The sequence below is a fragment of the Urocitellus parryii genome, chromosome 10 (genome assembly GCF_045843805.1).
Source record: "Urocitellus parryii isolate mUroPar1 chromosome 10, mUroPar1.hap1, whole genome shotgun sequence".
Lineage (NCBI taxonomy): Eukaryota > Metazoa > Chordata > Mammalia > Rodentia > Sciuridae > Urocitellus > Urocitellus parryii.
Genome location: NC_135540.1, coordinates 114,596,125 through 114,611,295, shown reverse-complemented (window position 1 = coordinate 114,611,295; position 15,171 = coordinate 114,596,125). Strand labels below are relative to the sequence as shown.

The 15,171-nt window shown below is 33.6% G+C and overlaps 1 protein-coding gene across 2 annotated transcripts in view; it reads right to left on the bottom strand.

Annotated features, from left to right (window-relative positions):
- Pds5a (PDS5 cohesin associated factor A) overlaps positions 1 to 15,171 on the bottom strand; it is a 140,104-nt gene that overhangs the window by 32,800 nt on the left and 92,133 nt on the right. For both annotated transcript variants that reach the window (XM_026385608.2, XM_026385599.2), the window contains exons 17-19: positions 13,075 to 13,190; positions 4,331 to 4,436; positions 2,266 to 2,426 (exon numbers count right to left, since the gene is read on the bottom strand). In XM_026385608.2, the coding sequence (XP_026241393.1) occupies positions 2,266 to 2,426; positions 4,331 to 4,436; positions 13,075 to 13,190 (383 nt within the window). The remainder of the gene's footprint in view (positions 1 to 2,265; positions 2,427 to 4,330; positions 4,437 to 13,074; positions 13,191 to 15,171) is intronic.

Genomic DNA, 15,171 nt, shown 5'->3' with positions numbered 1-15,171 from the left:
AGTAGCAAAAGGCCAAAGTTTTATTAAATAGCCAAAATAACAGGATGCATAGATGCATACATAATATTGATAAAATGATACGAGAAGTACAAACATCATAATTTTAGCTTTATAAATAAACAAACAAGTATTTAATAATCAGAAGAAAACTTAAAAAGAAAAATAAAAATTTAACAAAGAGTACTTGTCATATATTTAATTTTCAATAAGAAAAGATCATATTTTATGAATCATAAAGTTGTTGGCAGCAGATACAATGGTGATGTGCAAAGGGTTCCCCTTATAATAACAGAAAGGCAGATCTTAATAGCAATATCCAAGGATTCAGACCATGCATCTCAACCAAAAAAAAAAATGGAACAAATGCTAGTCACTATAAATCTGACTTCATATATATGAATACACCTAAAGTTTTTCTCCACAAAGAATTTAGAATTATGGGATTTGGATTTCAATGCCCAAATAGACTTCCACAATTGCAACCTATTTAGTCTTTTTTTTTCCCCCACCTACAAACTCATTTAAGAATGAGTTATGTAAACACTGTTTACATAATAACACCAGTGAATAAGAAAGGGATGTTTTTGATCATACTGTTTTTAGTTTTGAACAAATTGTTTGTAAATGTATTATTAATTCCTCTTAGGAAAATTGAAATGAAACACAAATAAACTTTAATCTTTCTCTTTGTTTTTTTCTAGAGTGCTAAAATACAATGGTGCCACTGAGGTGTTACTGAAGTCTTCTGGTACTGTGATTTTCTGCTTCTCAGTAATTATGTCCTTTTTTACCCACTACTATGCTTAAGAACAAGAGACATTATTCCTTGTGTCCAAAGTTAACTCTTCCACTTTTACCCAACTTTTTTAAGCATAGACTTTTCTACTCTGAAAAATTCACCAGAAACTACCCTACCATGTCAATGATCTTTTTGATAATATACACATATAAAGATTATCATCTTTAGATTATAAACTCCTTAAGGGCGGGGACAGACTGGGCAATTCTTTTATGTTAGTCATTACAGTGCTGAGAATGAAAAGAATCTACATTAAATACTGAATTATTTCACAAATCATTAGCTTACAAATTTTAAAAAACCCTCAAGAGTCCATTTGTCCTACTATTAACCTATGAGGAAAAACTTTTTAGTATTCAGATATACCATGAACTACCAGGATATCCTAGGAGAATCTGATTCAATAAATATGAGCAATGTGTATTCTTCCTCTAAAAGATGTCTCCCATATATTTTATTTTTTTTTATTTTTATTTTTTTTTAATTGGTCGTTCATAACTCTCCCACATATTTTAAATCTAAATATAAACTCAGCACAAATTTGATTCTGAGGATAAGCACCACTGCCAATAACCAAGCAACTTATAAATACTTTATGAAGCACACCATTTGCCTCAATCTTGGTGAGAACAAGAACAATTTTATTGAGAAAAATAAACATACACAGATTAGAAAGATATATTAATCACAAACAAAATACTAAATTCTGTGATTTTTTTTTTAAACTGGGGATTGAAATGAGGGGATGAAAACTCATGCAGATTAGGCAATTAATCTACCACAGACCTACATCCTAAGTCCTTTTAATTATTTTTAAATTTTGAGACAGGAGCACTAAGTTGGCCCGGCTGGATTTGAACTTGCAATCCTTAGCCTCCTAAGTAGCTGGAATTACAAGTATGTGCCACTGCAATTGTCTTGTGTTATCTTCTGACTTTTAATATTTTTATTTTATTTTAAAAATATTTTTAGTTGTCAATGGATCTTTTATTTATTTATATGTTGTGCTGAGGATCAAACCCCGGGCCTCACACATGCCAGGCAAATGCTCTACCACTAAGCCACATCTCCAGCCCACTTTTAATATTTTAAATCATTTTTTTCGTAAATAGTTTATGTTTATTTCTCTGTCTACATTTAACAGTGGTAGGATGAGCCAGGTGACATACAAAAAAAAAAAAAAGAGGGCTGGGGATGTGGCTCAGGCGGTAGCGCGCTCGCCTGGCATGCGTGCGGCCCGGGTTCGATCCTCAGCACCACATACCAACAAAGATGTTGTGTCCGCCGAGAACTAAAAAATAAAAAAATAAATAAATAAATAAAATAAAATTTAGTTTAAAAAAAAAAAAAAAGATACAAAAAAATAGCTACCAAATGAGTAATTCCTCTCTCTTCTTCCTGAAAAGAAAACAATGATTTTATGGCTTTCACACTTTTGTGTTTACCATGCAAAAAAATATACTCACGATCGTATCTGGGGAAGGTCTGTTTCTATTTTGTGGCCTGTGTTTCTAAAAATTTGTATTGCAGCTTCTGCTACCTTATCATCCTCCATTCTTAGGCACTGTAACAAGGACTCATATGTCTCTGCAGAGTGGAACGAGGTAGGATGTGTGAAAGACAGAACCTAGAGGAACAGATATATATATATATATATAGATTTAGAAGTAGACAATGGTTCTAATATATTAAAAAGGGAAAATTATTTTCCATAATAAATAAAATGTGAAATTCTGTACACATGCTAGCTACATAGAACAGACAAAGATAAACTAAGAAAATGTTAAATAAAATCTATCAAAAAGTTCATTTCTCGTAACTATCAACAAAGAAGACATCATTGCAAACTGTGAATTATAATTGTAAACATATAATTATTCCTTTTTTTTTGTAATGGGGATTGAACTAAGGGGCACTCAACCACTAAGCCACACCCCCATCCCTATTTTGCATTTTATTTAGAGACAGGGTCTCACAGAGTTGCTTAGCGCCTGGCTGTTGCTGAGGCTGGCTTTGAACTCACAATCCTCCTGTCTCAACTGCTGGGATTATAGGTGTATGCCACTGTGCTTGACTATTCCCTTATTTTTATGACATAACCCATAGTCTATCATTATGGGCCTTATAGCAACTTATATGTGACATGTCTACAAAGTTTATCTTCCATGAAGTGGAAATAATTCAGAATAATATCAAGAATAAGGGCTAAAAGTGGAGAGGAGGGAATTGAGCAGGTAGTCTTCATTAACTTATTCAACAAGAATTTATCAAGGTCCTGGGATTGTGGCTCAGCAGTAGAGTGCTCGCCTAGCACAGGGGGGACCTGGGTGCGATCCTCAGCACCACATAAAAAAAATAAAGGCATTGTGTTGTGTCCATCTACACTTAAAAAATAAATATTTTTAAAATATCTCTATTTTATTTATTTATTTTTTATGTGGTGCTGAGGATCGAACCCAGGGCCTCACATGTGCTAGGCGAGCACTCTACTGCTGAGCCACAACCCCAGCCCCTAAAAAATAAATATTTAAAAAAAAATTATCAAATGTGTCATGAAGTATAAAAATTGTCTCATTGCAGTTTGAAGTGGTATTATTTACTAATGCAGTTTTACTTATTTATTGAAACATGGGGAATTAAATTTGAACAACTCAGTAAAAAAACAACCTATTAAAATACATTTACTTTAAAGGTAATCTCATTTAAAAAAGTATAACCCAATTATTAAAACCTTATTCATGAAACAATGTACTAATTCTTTCAAATGAAATATTTATGAGCATCTCATTATGATCTCATCACTCACTTTTCTAAGGCCCATTGCACTAGTTGGTCTTTTTTCCCTTGGTTTATACTGCAGTGGTTTCAATTTCTTTGCTTTCAATTTCTTCCCCTCTTTACTGAATCCAATCATAGCTTTATCGACTGCTTGCCAGATTCATGGACAGGTTGAAAGCCCCTTCCAGTACCTTTCCTTTCATGCCAATGGCATTCCATGATCTGAAACCAAAACTTGCTTCCCATTACTTCCCCAAATAACCCTTTCCTTTTGTCATATTGTGACTACAAAATCTTGTTGCCTGGCTCTTATTAACTACTCAATTTATTAAATTCCTTGCCATCTATTATGATTATAAATTATTAAAAATTCCTTAATCAGATGCTATCATGTAACAGTTCCTAAACTGGGCAGCCAAATATCTCAAATGCAGGTTCTCTGGAAAGATGAGATTATAAAACATACACTGTTATTAGTATAGCAGGCATGCAAATGATGAATGAAAGAGCAAAATAAAAAATACCTTTTAATGTAATTATTATGATGTAAAAGTTATTTTTATAACATCTGATTTCTATTACAAACTTTTAATATTTTGAATAATTTCCAATGAAACAACCTGAATCTTGCATATCCTAAAGAGCATGCAAGTTATAGAAACAAATGAATACAAAATACTTTAAGAAGTTCAAGTCCTCAAATACATAAAATGAATATAAAATACTCTATAGAAACAAATGAATATAAAATACCTTAAGAAGTTCAAGTCCTGAACGAATAGCTGTATCTGGACTTACACCCTCCTCTTCATCATCGGCTGTTCCCTCTATTGATTTATTCATCAATTTTACCAGTGCACTATTAAAAGAAGAAGATGTAAATTAGCAATAATACTAGCTTAATAACTATCATAATTGTTCTGGGTCAGAAACATACAGCCTAAAATGATCAGATTCAAAGAAGTTTCTTTGGAGGATAAAACATTAAACTTTATTTTCTACTTGACAGATGAGTTTACAGAAAAATAAAAACTAAAATCAATGACATGACATGCTAGAAATTGTATCATGCTATATTCATAAATACATTCATTAATTAGCATCTATTTAATTGTCAAAACTATAGAATTTTTTTTGTTTTTCAAACATACCTACCACCACAAATAGGATAAAAATCAGACAATGTAACAATATGGTACCATTTTAAGTTTAAAAAAGTGGGACCAGGGGTATAGTGCAGTGGTAGAATGCTTGCCTGGCCTGTGAGGAACATGGGTTTGATCCCTAGGACCACAAAAACCAAAAAAACAAAAACAAAAACAAACAAACAAACAAAACAAATTTGATTTTTGATTTTGAGACTATTTTCTCATCAGTAATCTGAAGAAAGTATTATTTTATTATGAAATCATTAAATTCTTACAGCAAATATGAAAGTATCTGGATTAAATTATATTCCTTTGTTATGGACATTTCAAATTATTAATTTTTTGTTTTCTTTTAAGATAAGGTCTTGGGCTGGGGGTGTGGCTCAGTGGTACAGTGCTTGCCTAGAACACATGAAGCTCTGGGTTCAATCCCCAGCAAACCTTGCACCCCTCCCACCCCACAAAAGAACCCTTTGGGCTGTGGACATAGCTCAGTAGTAGAATACTAACTTAGCATGTACCAGGCTCTGGGTTCAACCACAAAAAAAAAGATGGGTTAAAGCCAGCCTCAGCAACAGAAGGCACTAAGTAATTCAGAGAGACCCTGTCTCTAAATAAAATACAAAATAGGATTGGTAATGTGGCTCAATGGTTGAGTAACCCTAAGTTCAATCCCTGGTACAAAAAAAAAAAAAAAAAAAAAAAAGTGGGAAGGGGGTCTTCCTATTTTGCCTAGGTTGGCTTTGAACTTCTGGATTTAAAGCAATCCTCATGGTATAGGAAATTCATAATAGCCATAAAATGGAAACTGCATTAAAAAAAGATAATAATTTTCTTTTTCAAGTACAAAATACATATAGGATGCAGATGTTGAAATTTAAACTAATTTTAGCACTTTAACTTCCTCTTTAGTTAGAAGAATAATTTAAAAACAGTTTTTGAAGAAAGCAAATTGGATAGGTATGTATGTTTGTGTTGTAAACATTATACCCACACATTCTGGATAATAATCCTTTATCAAATACATACCTTACAAATATTTTCTCTCAGTTTATGTCCTGACTTTTCTAATGTGAGAAAAATATTCTGGGCCACATGTGGTGGTACATGCCTAGATTCCCTTCAACCTGGAAGGCTGAGGCAGGAGTATCACAAGTTTGAGATTAGCCTTGGCAAATTAGTAAGACCCTGTCTCAAAATAAAAATGAAAAAGAACTAAGGATATAGCTCTGTGTTAAAGTGCCTCTGGGCTCAAACCCCAATACTGAAGAAAAAAAAAAAAAAAAAAAAAAAGAAACAACAATAAAAAACCTTAAAAAAACACTGAACAAAAACCCAGAAATAGTGCTAGGGATGTGGCTCAGTGGTAGTGAACTTACCTGGCATATGTGAGTCACTGGGTTCGATTCTCAGCACCACATATAAGTAAGTAAAGGTCTATCAACAACTTAAAAAAAAATCCCAGAAATATCTGAACTAACACCAGCCCCTCAAACTTCAGAAGAAAACCCCATTGAACCATGCATGTATTTAAGATTAAAAGTATGATTGCAAAATTTTATACATGCATATGACTACCGGAGATAGGATTCATGCATATATTTATTTAATAAGCATTTGCTGAGTACCTATCATATGCCAACTCTATGGTCTCTTTTGGAAGTAACAGTGCAAACAAGACAGGTATCAACCACTTCTACTTCTACTATGAGTCAAGGAGGTAAAATGTAAAGGTTCGATTCTTGAAATGAGGATTGTAGTCCTTCCTTTTATGAAAGCATTTTTTTCTCCTTTATAAGTTAGGTAAATACACATGCAGTGTACTTCATAGGGATATCATAAAGCAGAAAACCATCACCAATCCAACTGCTTCTTCAAAATTGAGAAGACTCCTATGCTCTCCAAGAACTGTTAACAAACCTTTACTGTTCTAACTCAGGTCTAAATCCTTCTACTGAGCAAATAACTTACTTTTTACAGAATGGAAAATAACGGAGGCTTTCTTCAAATTTTCCATATCTTATCTTCTAACTTCTCTGCTATGGTATGGATATACCATGGATATTTGGTATCTCCCAAGAGCTCATGTGTGAAAAAATGCAAGAATACCCAGAGGTGATTTTTCACAATTCTGGAGGCTAGAAGTCAAGATACCAGCAAGATTGATTTCCTCTTAAACCTTTCTCCTTGGTTTGCATATGGATACCATCTTACTGTGTCCTCACATGGTCTTTTCTCTCTATACCTATCTCATCTTGTCTGAATCTTCTTATTTTATGAAAATAATGGTTGTATCAGATTATGGGCCATCTCTATGACTTCACTTTATCTCCAAATATAGTCACATTATAAGATCCTGGAGGTTGGAATCCACATGAATTTGGGGATACACAATTCAGCCCTTATCAGTAATGTTTGAATACTACTTTTTAAGAGCTATAACCTAAATCAGTGGATTGATCCATTGATACAAATTAACTATGCAGCAAATATCGGAAGGTAAGGTGTGACTGGAGAAGATAGGGGCATGCCTTTAATTTATATTTTGTCCCTGATGAGTGGAGCTCTCCCTGCTTCCCTAATTGTCATGTCCTGAGCTGTTTTCCTCTCAGACCCTTTGTCATGACATTCTACCTTATATCAGGCCCAGAGCCTGATGTAAGTGATTGAGACCTCTGAAAACATAAAACTTTTCCTCCTCTAAAATTTTCTTGTCAGGTCTTTTGGTCACAGTGATGAAAAAGTTGACTAAAACATTCCTCTAGTTTGAGTCTGTGATTTTCTCATGTCATAAGAGGATGTTACTTAGGGAATGCTACTCCATCATAATTATATTCTCCCTTCCCCCTTTTCAACCTCTCTTCTGTTAGCATTTTTCAAATGTATTTAAATATTCAAAATTCTTTCATTATCAAGCACAGCAAAAGACTCTTCTTCAAGTTTACTCCCTTGTCATTACCTTACCTTTCTCCTTTTTTTTTTTTTTTTTTTAATACAGGGAATTGAACTCAGGGGCACTTAATCATTGAGCCAGTTCCTTAGTTCTTTTTTGTATTTTATTTAGGGAATGGGTCTATTTGTATTCCTTGCCTTGGGACTACTTTCTCCATCTTCAAAGACAATCTCCATACAAACTGAGCCACATCCCCAGCCCTATTTTGTATTTTATTTAGAGACAGTGTTCTCACTGAGTTGCTAGGTACCTTGCTAAATTGCTAAAACTGGCTTTGATCTAGAGATCCTCCTGCCTCAGCGCCCCCAGGCTTCTTGGGATTACAGGCGAGCGCCAATGTTCCTGGGTCTCCTTTACATTTTTTTTTAAATTTTGTTTTTAGTTGTAGACGGACACAATACCTTTATTTTATTTGTTTATTTCTATGTGGCGCTGGGGATTGAACCCAGTGACTCACGTTTGGTAGGCAAATGCTCTACCACTGAGCTACAACCCTGGCCCTTCTTTACTTTTAATAGCTATCTACATTACTCCTAAAGCAGTTTAGAATTATAGAATTTAGCTCTTTTGATTTTGATTTTCTTGAGGCAGCCAAGGGGCTTTTGTTGAACAAGATCAGTTAATAGTAGGTTTGAGCAATGTTCTCTTTTCAAATATTATATCTGTTCCATGTACCATGATACAGATGTTGGGAAGCATATCCTGCACCTTTCATATCCAAGGTGCTCTGAATTTGCCTTTGCTACCCCACAGAAACTATTTTGGTCATTGTGACCTTTTTTCTTTTCCTAATCTGATGGATACTTTTCAGTATTTAACTCATTTTACTTCTGGGTTCAGTACCCTCTGACCCCACTACTTTTTAGTCTCTTTTTGGCTTCAATAATATCACTTTTTTTTTTTGTAGTGGTAGATGGACTACTACTAAACTACTACTGTTTGTTTTTATGTGGAGTCTCACGCATGCTTGGCAAGTGCTCTGCTGCTGAGCTACAGCTCCAACCTGATGATATCACTCTTGTGATGAGCAAGCCTCCTCAAAATTAATTTTTTAAAAATTTAATGAATTTCTTATCATTGGAAAGCCCCTTCTTATTACTCCTCAGGATTCAGTCCTGAATTGAAGTTCACAGTGCCTTAAATAACCTAGCCTTCAACACAAGGTTAGTGATTGGGACTATATTTTCCCTGCAATCTTCACTAGTAGTTCCTACTTTTACCACTCATCAAATATGCTACTTCCGGAGCCTTCAACAACAAACCAACCCCACACAATATACGTTATGAAACTATTCTTCCCCAATTACCCAATGCACTTTACAAATTGTTGCAACAAGTGTATAGTAAGTGAATAAATAAACCCTCTGTAATTTAATATCCCATGAAGATCTGGCTATATGGAAGGAATAAATGCTATATATTTCTCACTAAAATTAATACATTGGCATTCTTATAGATTAATCTGCATAAAAACCTAACTATAAATTGCTTTCTGAGATCACACAACTCATGATGCTAATGGGAAAAAAAAAAGTGAGTTTTTGATCTTTTGACAGTTGATATCAAACAATAGCTTATTATAATTTAATGAAGTAATGAAACCCTATGAGGCCAGTGGAGGTCTTGGTTTTCCAATGCAATTACACTTCTATTCCAAAATTAATACAGGTAGGGAAGAGTGTTATTTTTCCTCTACTTGTTCGATCTATTCCCTTAAAATCAAATAGTACAGGGCTGGGGATGTAGCTTAGTGGTAGAATGCACACTTAGTATTTGTGAGGCCCTGGGTTCAATCCCAAGTACATATATACAAAATACCCAAACCCTACAGAGTAAAGAACACTGACATGGAAAATAATATGCCTAGGTTTAAGTTATGGTTTTTGATAAAATGAGCTGTGGACAAAGCACTTACTCTTTCAAAATTTTAATTTTTTAGTTTTCTTTTTTTGCAAAGGAGGAAATTAGAGGCTAAGGAAATCTTAAAACGAAGTATGCAAACATCACTGTTATGGGCTGAATTGTGTATTCCCAAATTCAATGTGGATTCCAACCCCCAGGATCTTATAATGTGACTATATTTGAGATAAGACTTTCAAGAGTTACTTGTGGAAAAGTGAAGTCATAGAGATGGCCCATAATCTGATACAACCATTATTTTCATAAAATAAGAAGATTTGGACAATGTAGAGAGAAAAAACCATGTGAGGACACAGTAAGATGGTGTCCATCTGCAAACCAAGGAGAAAGGTTTAAGAGGCAATCAATCTTGCTGGTATCTTGACTTCTAGCCTCCAGAATTGTGATAAAATAATTTTTTATTGTTTAACCTATCAAGTCTGTGGTATTTTGTTATGACAGTACTAGCAAACTAAGATAACTAGCATTTCAATACAACCACAGCAGTGATTCACATAGATGAAATAACTAATTGCTCAGGCACTAGAATGAAGTATCCAAATTCTGAAAGTATGGAAAAAGAACCAACAAGTGCTACATAGTACCCCAATATCGAAAGGAGACACATATCTTGTCTATTGGAAAAAATGATTAGTGGAAAAAAATAAAATTAAATTAAATTAAAAAAGAGGCATTCACATAGACATTTCCAAAAAGAATTATCAGAATAAACTAAAATGTCAAAATGATGGGAATACTTAATAAGGAAAAAATAGCTGTCAGTGTTATGATACCAGACTGTTTTCTTTTTTTTTAAATTTTTTACTTGTTTTAATTTGTTATATCTGACAGTAGAATGCATTTATGCACTTTGACATATCTTACATAGATGGGATATAATTTCTCATTTTTCTGAATACACATACTGCAGAATCATATTGGTCATGTAGTCACATATATACATACTGTAATAATGTCTGTTTCATTCTACTATCTTTCCTATCCCGATATCCCCTCCCCCAAGTCCACCCCATCACTTCAAAAGCCTACCAACCAAGAAAAAAACCAGATGAATTCTCAGCAAAGTTCTATAAGACTTTCAAAGAAGAATTAATACCAATACTCCTCAAAGTATTCCATAAAATAGAAAAGGAAGGAACCCCTCCAAACTCATTCTCTAAGGCTAATATCACCCTAATACCAAAACCAGACAAAGACACAGGAAGGAAAGAAAACTTCAGAACAATATCCCTGATGAACAATAGATGCAAAAATTCTCAGTAAAATTCTGGCAAATTGCATACAAAAACATTAAAAAGACAGTACACCACAATCAAGTGGGATTCATCCCAGGGATGCAGGGTTGGTTCAACATATGGACATCAATAAGCGTAATTCATCATATTAATAGACTTAAAAACAGAATCATATGATCATCTCAATAAATGCAGAAAAAGCATATGACAAAATACAGTACACCTTCATGTTCAAAACACTGGAAAAACTAGGGATAGTAGGAACATACCTCAACATTGTAAAAACTATCTATGCTAAACCTAAGGCTAGCATCATTCTAAATGGAGAAAAATTGAAAGCATTCCCACTAAAAACTGGTCAAGACAAGGACATCCTCTTTTACTACTTCTATTCAACATCATCCTTGAAACTCTAGCCAGAACAATTAGACAAAAGAGAAATTAGAAAAACTATTTCATTCACAGTAGCCTCAAAAACAAAAACAAAAACAACAAGAAACAAAAACCTGGGAATCAATCTAACAAAAGAGGTGAAAAACTACTACAATGAAAAGTACAGAACCTATAGAAATAAATGGAAGAAAATCTCAGAAAATGGAAAGATCTCTCACGCTCCTGGATAGGCAGAATTGGTATCGCCAAAATGACCATATTACCAAAAGCATTACACAGATTTAACGCAATTCCTATTAAAATCTCAATGTCATTCTTCATAGAAATAGAAAAAGCAATCATTAAATTCATTTGGAAAAATAAGAGATCCAGTAGAGCCAAAGCAATCCTTAGCAAAACGAGTGAAGCAGGAAGCATCACAATACCAGACTTTAAATTATGCTACAGAGCCATAGTAACAAAAACAGCATGGTATTGGCACTGAAACAGACACATAGACCAATGGTACAGAATAGAAGACAGAGACAAACCCACATAAGTAAAGTTATCTCTTACTAGACAAAGACACCAAAAACATTCACTGGAGAAAAGATAGCCTATTCAAAAAATGGTGCTAGGAAAATTGGAAATCCATATGTAACAAAATGAAATTAAACCTCTATTTCTTACTCTGCACAAAAATCAATTCAAAGTGGATCAAAGACTTAGGCACTAGAACAGAGACCCTGTGCCTAATGGAAAAAAAAAAATAGGCTCAAATCTTTACCATGTCGGCCTAGGATCTAACTTCCTTAACAAGACTCCTAAAGTGCAAGAAGTAAAATCAAGAATCAATAAATGGGATGGACTCAAATTTAAAAGCTTCTTCTCAGCAAAGGAAACAATTAATAACCTGAGGAGAGAGCCTACAGATTGGGCTAAGGAACAGAACAGACAATTCACAGAAGAAATACAACTGATCAACTAATATATAAAAAATTGTTCAACACCTCTTGTAACTAGAGAAATGCAAATCAAAACTACTCTAAGTTTTCATCTCATTCCTGTCAGAATGGCAATCATCAAAGAATACAGGTTGTTTTCTTTTATCTCTATTTCTTATAATCATCCAACAAGATTTTATATGCATATTATTAGTGAAAACTCTGCTAATTAAAGGACTTTTCCCAGAGTCACAAAGTTCACTTATGTTTTTGTATTTTTACAGTGCCAGGGATAGAACCAAGGACATCACACAAACTAGGCAAGCACACTACCACTGAGCTACATTTCTGGCCTTGGACTTGTATTTTGAAACCAAATTTGTTTACTGTCAACTCTGTCCTCTTTTAATATGCCATATTGTTCTCACATATCAAGTGAACAATAATAAATTATACACTACACAGAGCATTGTGTCGCCAATAAAATGTTTAAGAAAACTCAGAAATTGGTTGATAGCCATACAAATCAAAAATTTTCTTGTGTTCTTGGTTTTCTTTAATGAGTACATAGACTAAAAATAGACACAAGAATTCTTTTTTAATATATTTATTTTTTAGTTGTAGGTGGACACACAATATCTTTATTTCATTTTTATGTGGTGCTGGGGATTGAACCCAGTGCCTCACACATGCTAGGCGAGTACTCTACCAGAGCCACAACCCCAGTTCCAAGAATTCTTATAAATAAAGTCAAAGATAATTAAATGAGTAGGCCTTTCTACAACCTAAATGTTTTATGCCCCTACCATTAAAACAAAGTAAAAAAGGAACATTTTTTTAAGTCTCTGTAGGGGTCCAGAATTTAAACTTAGAACACTGTAGTTTAGGATTATAATCTACTTTTATTGTATGTTTTCTAGCTTACCTTATGGCTTCTGAATCAATGTGCACAGGTGCAATTCTTTCCAAAAGAAATTTGACCATCTCTAGAAAAGGATTTGTTGGCTGCTTAGGATTTGCAAGTTTCCGAGCTATTTCTCTCTAAAGAAAGGAAAGAATTTTAACATAAGTATGACTCACTTTGATGTGTTTGAAAATAAAAATGACTAAGTATAATTTTTTTTTTTTAATCCGAAACTAGTAGGAGTGAAAATTTTTTTGTTTTAGACTAAAATTGATATACTCATCGGGTAATCACTAGAATCCGGACAGTAGGGAACAGAAATGAATTATGTTTCTAAATAATTTCTGCTTTTTATCTCATATTTCTCTCATGAAATTTAGTACACAACTTTTTTTTTGGGGGGGGAGGGGAGGTTACTGGGGACTGAACCAAGGGGGTTCTAGCACTGAGCTAACATTCCCAGCCCTCGATATTTTTAGTCAGGATCTAAGTTGCTGAGACTGGCCTCAAATTGAGATTTTCCTGCATTAGCCTCTTGAATTTTGAGACCTTCATTGGTATGTTTTATTGGTTTTTATTATTTCATAATTTGATGGAATACTTTGTTTTCTTTAAGTCAATTTCTTCCTTTTAAAAAGGGGGGATATTCAACTGCTCACAGTGGTACATGCCTATAGTCCCAGTTACTTGGGAATCAGAGGCAGGAGCATTCCTTGAGCTGAATCATTTGAAGCCCACCTGGACAACATAGGGAGATCTATTAAAAAAAAAAAATGGTAAGAAAGGTATGATTGGGAGTATGTTCATAAGTGAATAAATATTTTGTATTTGTTATTCAGATTAGGAAGTACACAGTTGAGGAATGAGAATAATGCACTCCCCTACAATTTTTTTAAAAATATTTTTTAATTGTCAGTAGACTTTATTTATTTATATGTAGTGCTGAGAATTGAACCCAGTGACTCAAACATACTAGACAAGTGCTCTACCACTGAGCTATAACCTCAGCTCTACAATTTTAATTCGTTATAACTGGAACACAGAATTACTGCAAGCTATGTGATATACCCAAGTATAAAATTAACTCAATTTAAGCTTAAGATGGTGGCATTACATCAAATAGTGACTACAAAGAAAGATATTCTTGTTGGAAGTTTCTAAAGAAGATGGACTTTATAATGTACTGGGCACTGGAGAAACAAATGAATGTTAACAACAAGGCTTCTGATCAAATAATTCTTTTAAATTTATTTTTGTTTAAATTTTAGTTGTAAATGGATGATACCTTTTATTTATTTTTTATGGATCAAACTTAGTGCCTTACATGTGATAGGCAAGTGCTCTACCACTGAGTTACAACCCCAGCCCTAATCAAATAATTCTGATAAGTAAATATGTATTTTAGCTGACAGGATAACACTTTTTTTTTTGAGATGGGTTTTTGCTATGTTGTCAAGGATGGCCTTGAACTTGAACTCATAATCCTCCTGCCTCAGTCTCCCCAGTGGCTAGGATTACAGACACACACCAACAAGCTGAGCTAAATACTGTACATTCAGTGTGTTTTTAGAACTATAAAGCAGCAATAAATAGTAATTGCTCTATTTATAAACGTTTTGCATAAAAATGATATTTTAAGTGATATCTTTATATTGGAAGACAAGATTGAAAAGAAAAAAATTTCTATTGTAGACTTTAATTTTAATGACATAAATTGACATATTTATACAAATTACATTAATTTGAACACCAGCCAGATCAGTTATTTGAGTGTAAGTCCCAAGAGTTAAGATTCTGAAGAAAATCACTAAAAATCATTAGAATTTGCCCAATTTATTCTACCAGGCAAAATGTTAGTATTTGAGAAAATAAAATATTTTATTCATGCTTAGTTGTTACATTATGCTAAGTCCCATTTAAAATCTGAAATTTAATACTCTATAATCTTTTAAAATTAGTGTTATTTGGTGAGGTATCCCCAAATCCTTCTAGTGTAAAATTTAGTTGCTTTAATATTTCAGAGACTGCCTAACAACAAATGTGACTAGTGGAAAATTGCTAGGCAGACTATACTATCAATGCTTTGAAATAGCTTACTAAAAAATGGAAAAATAAAAC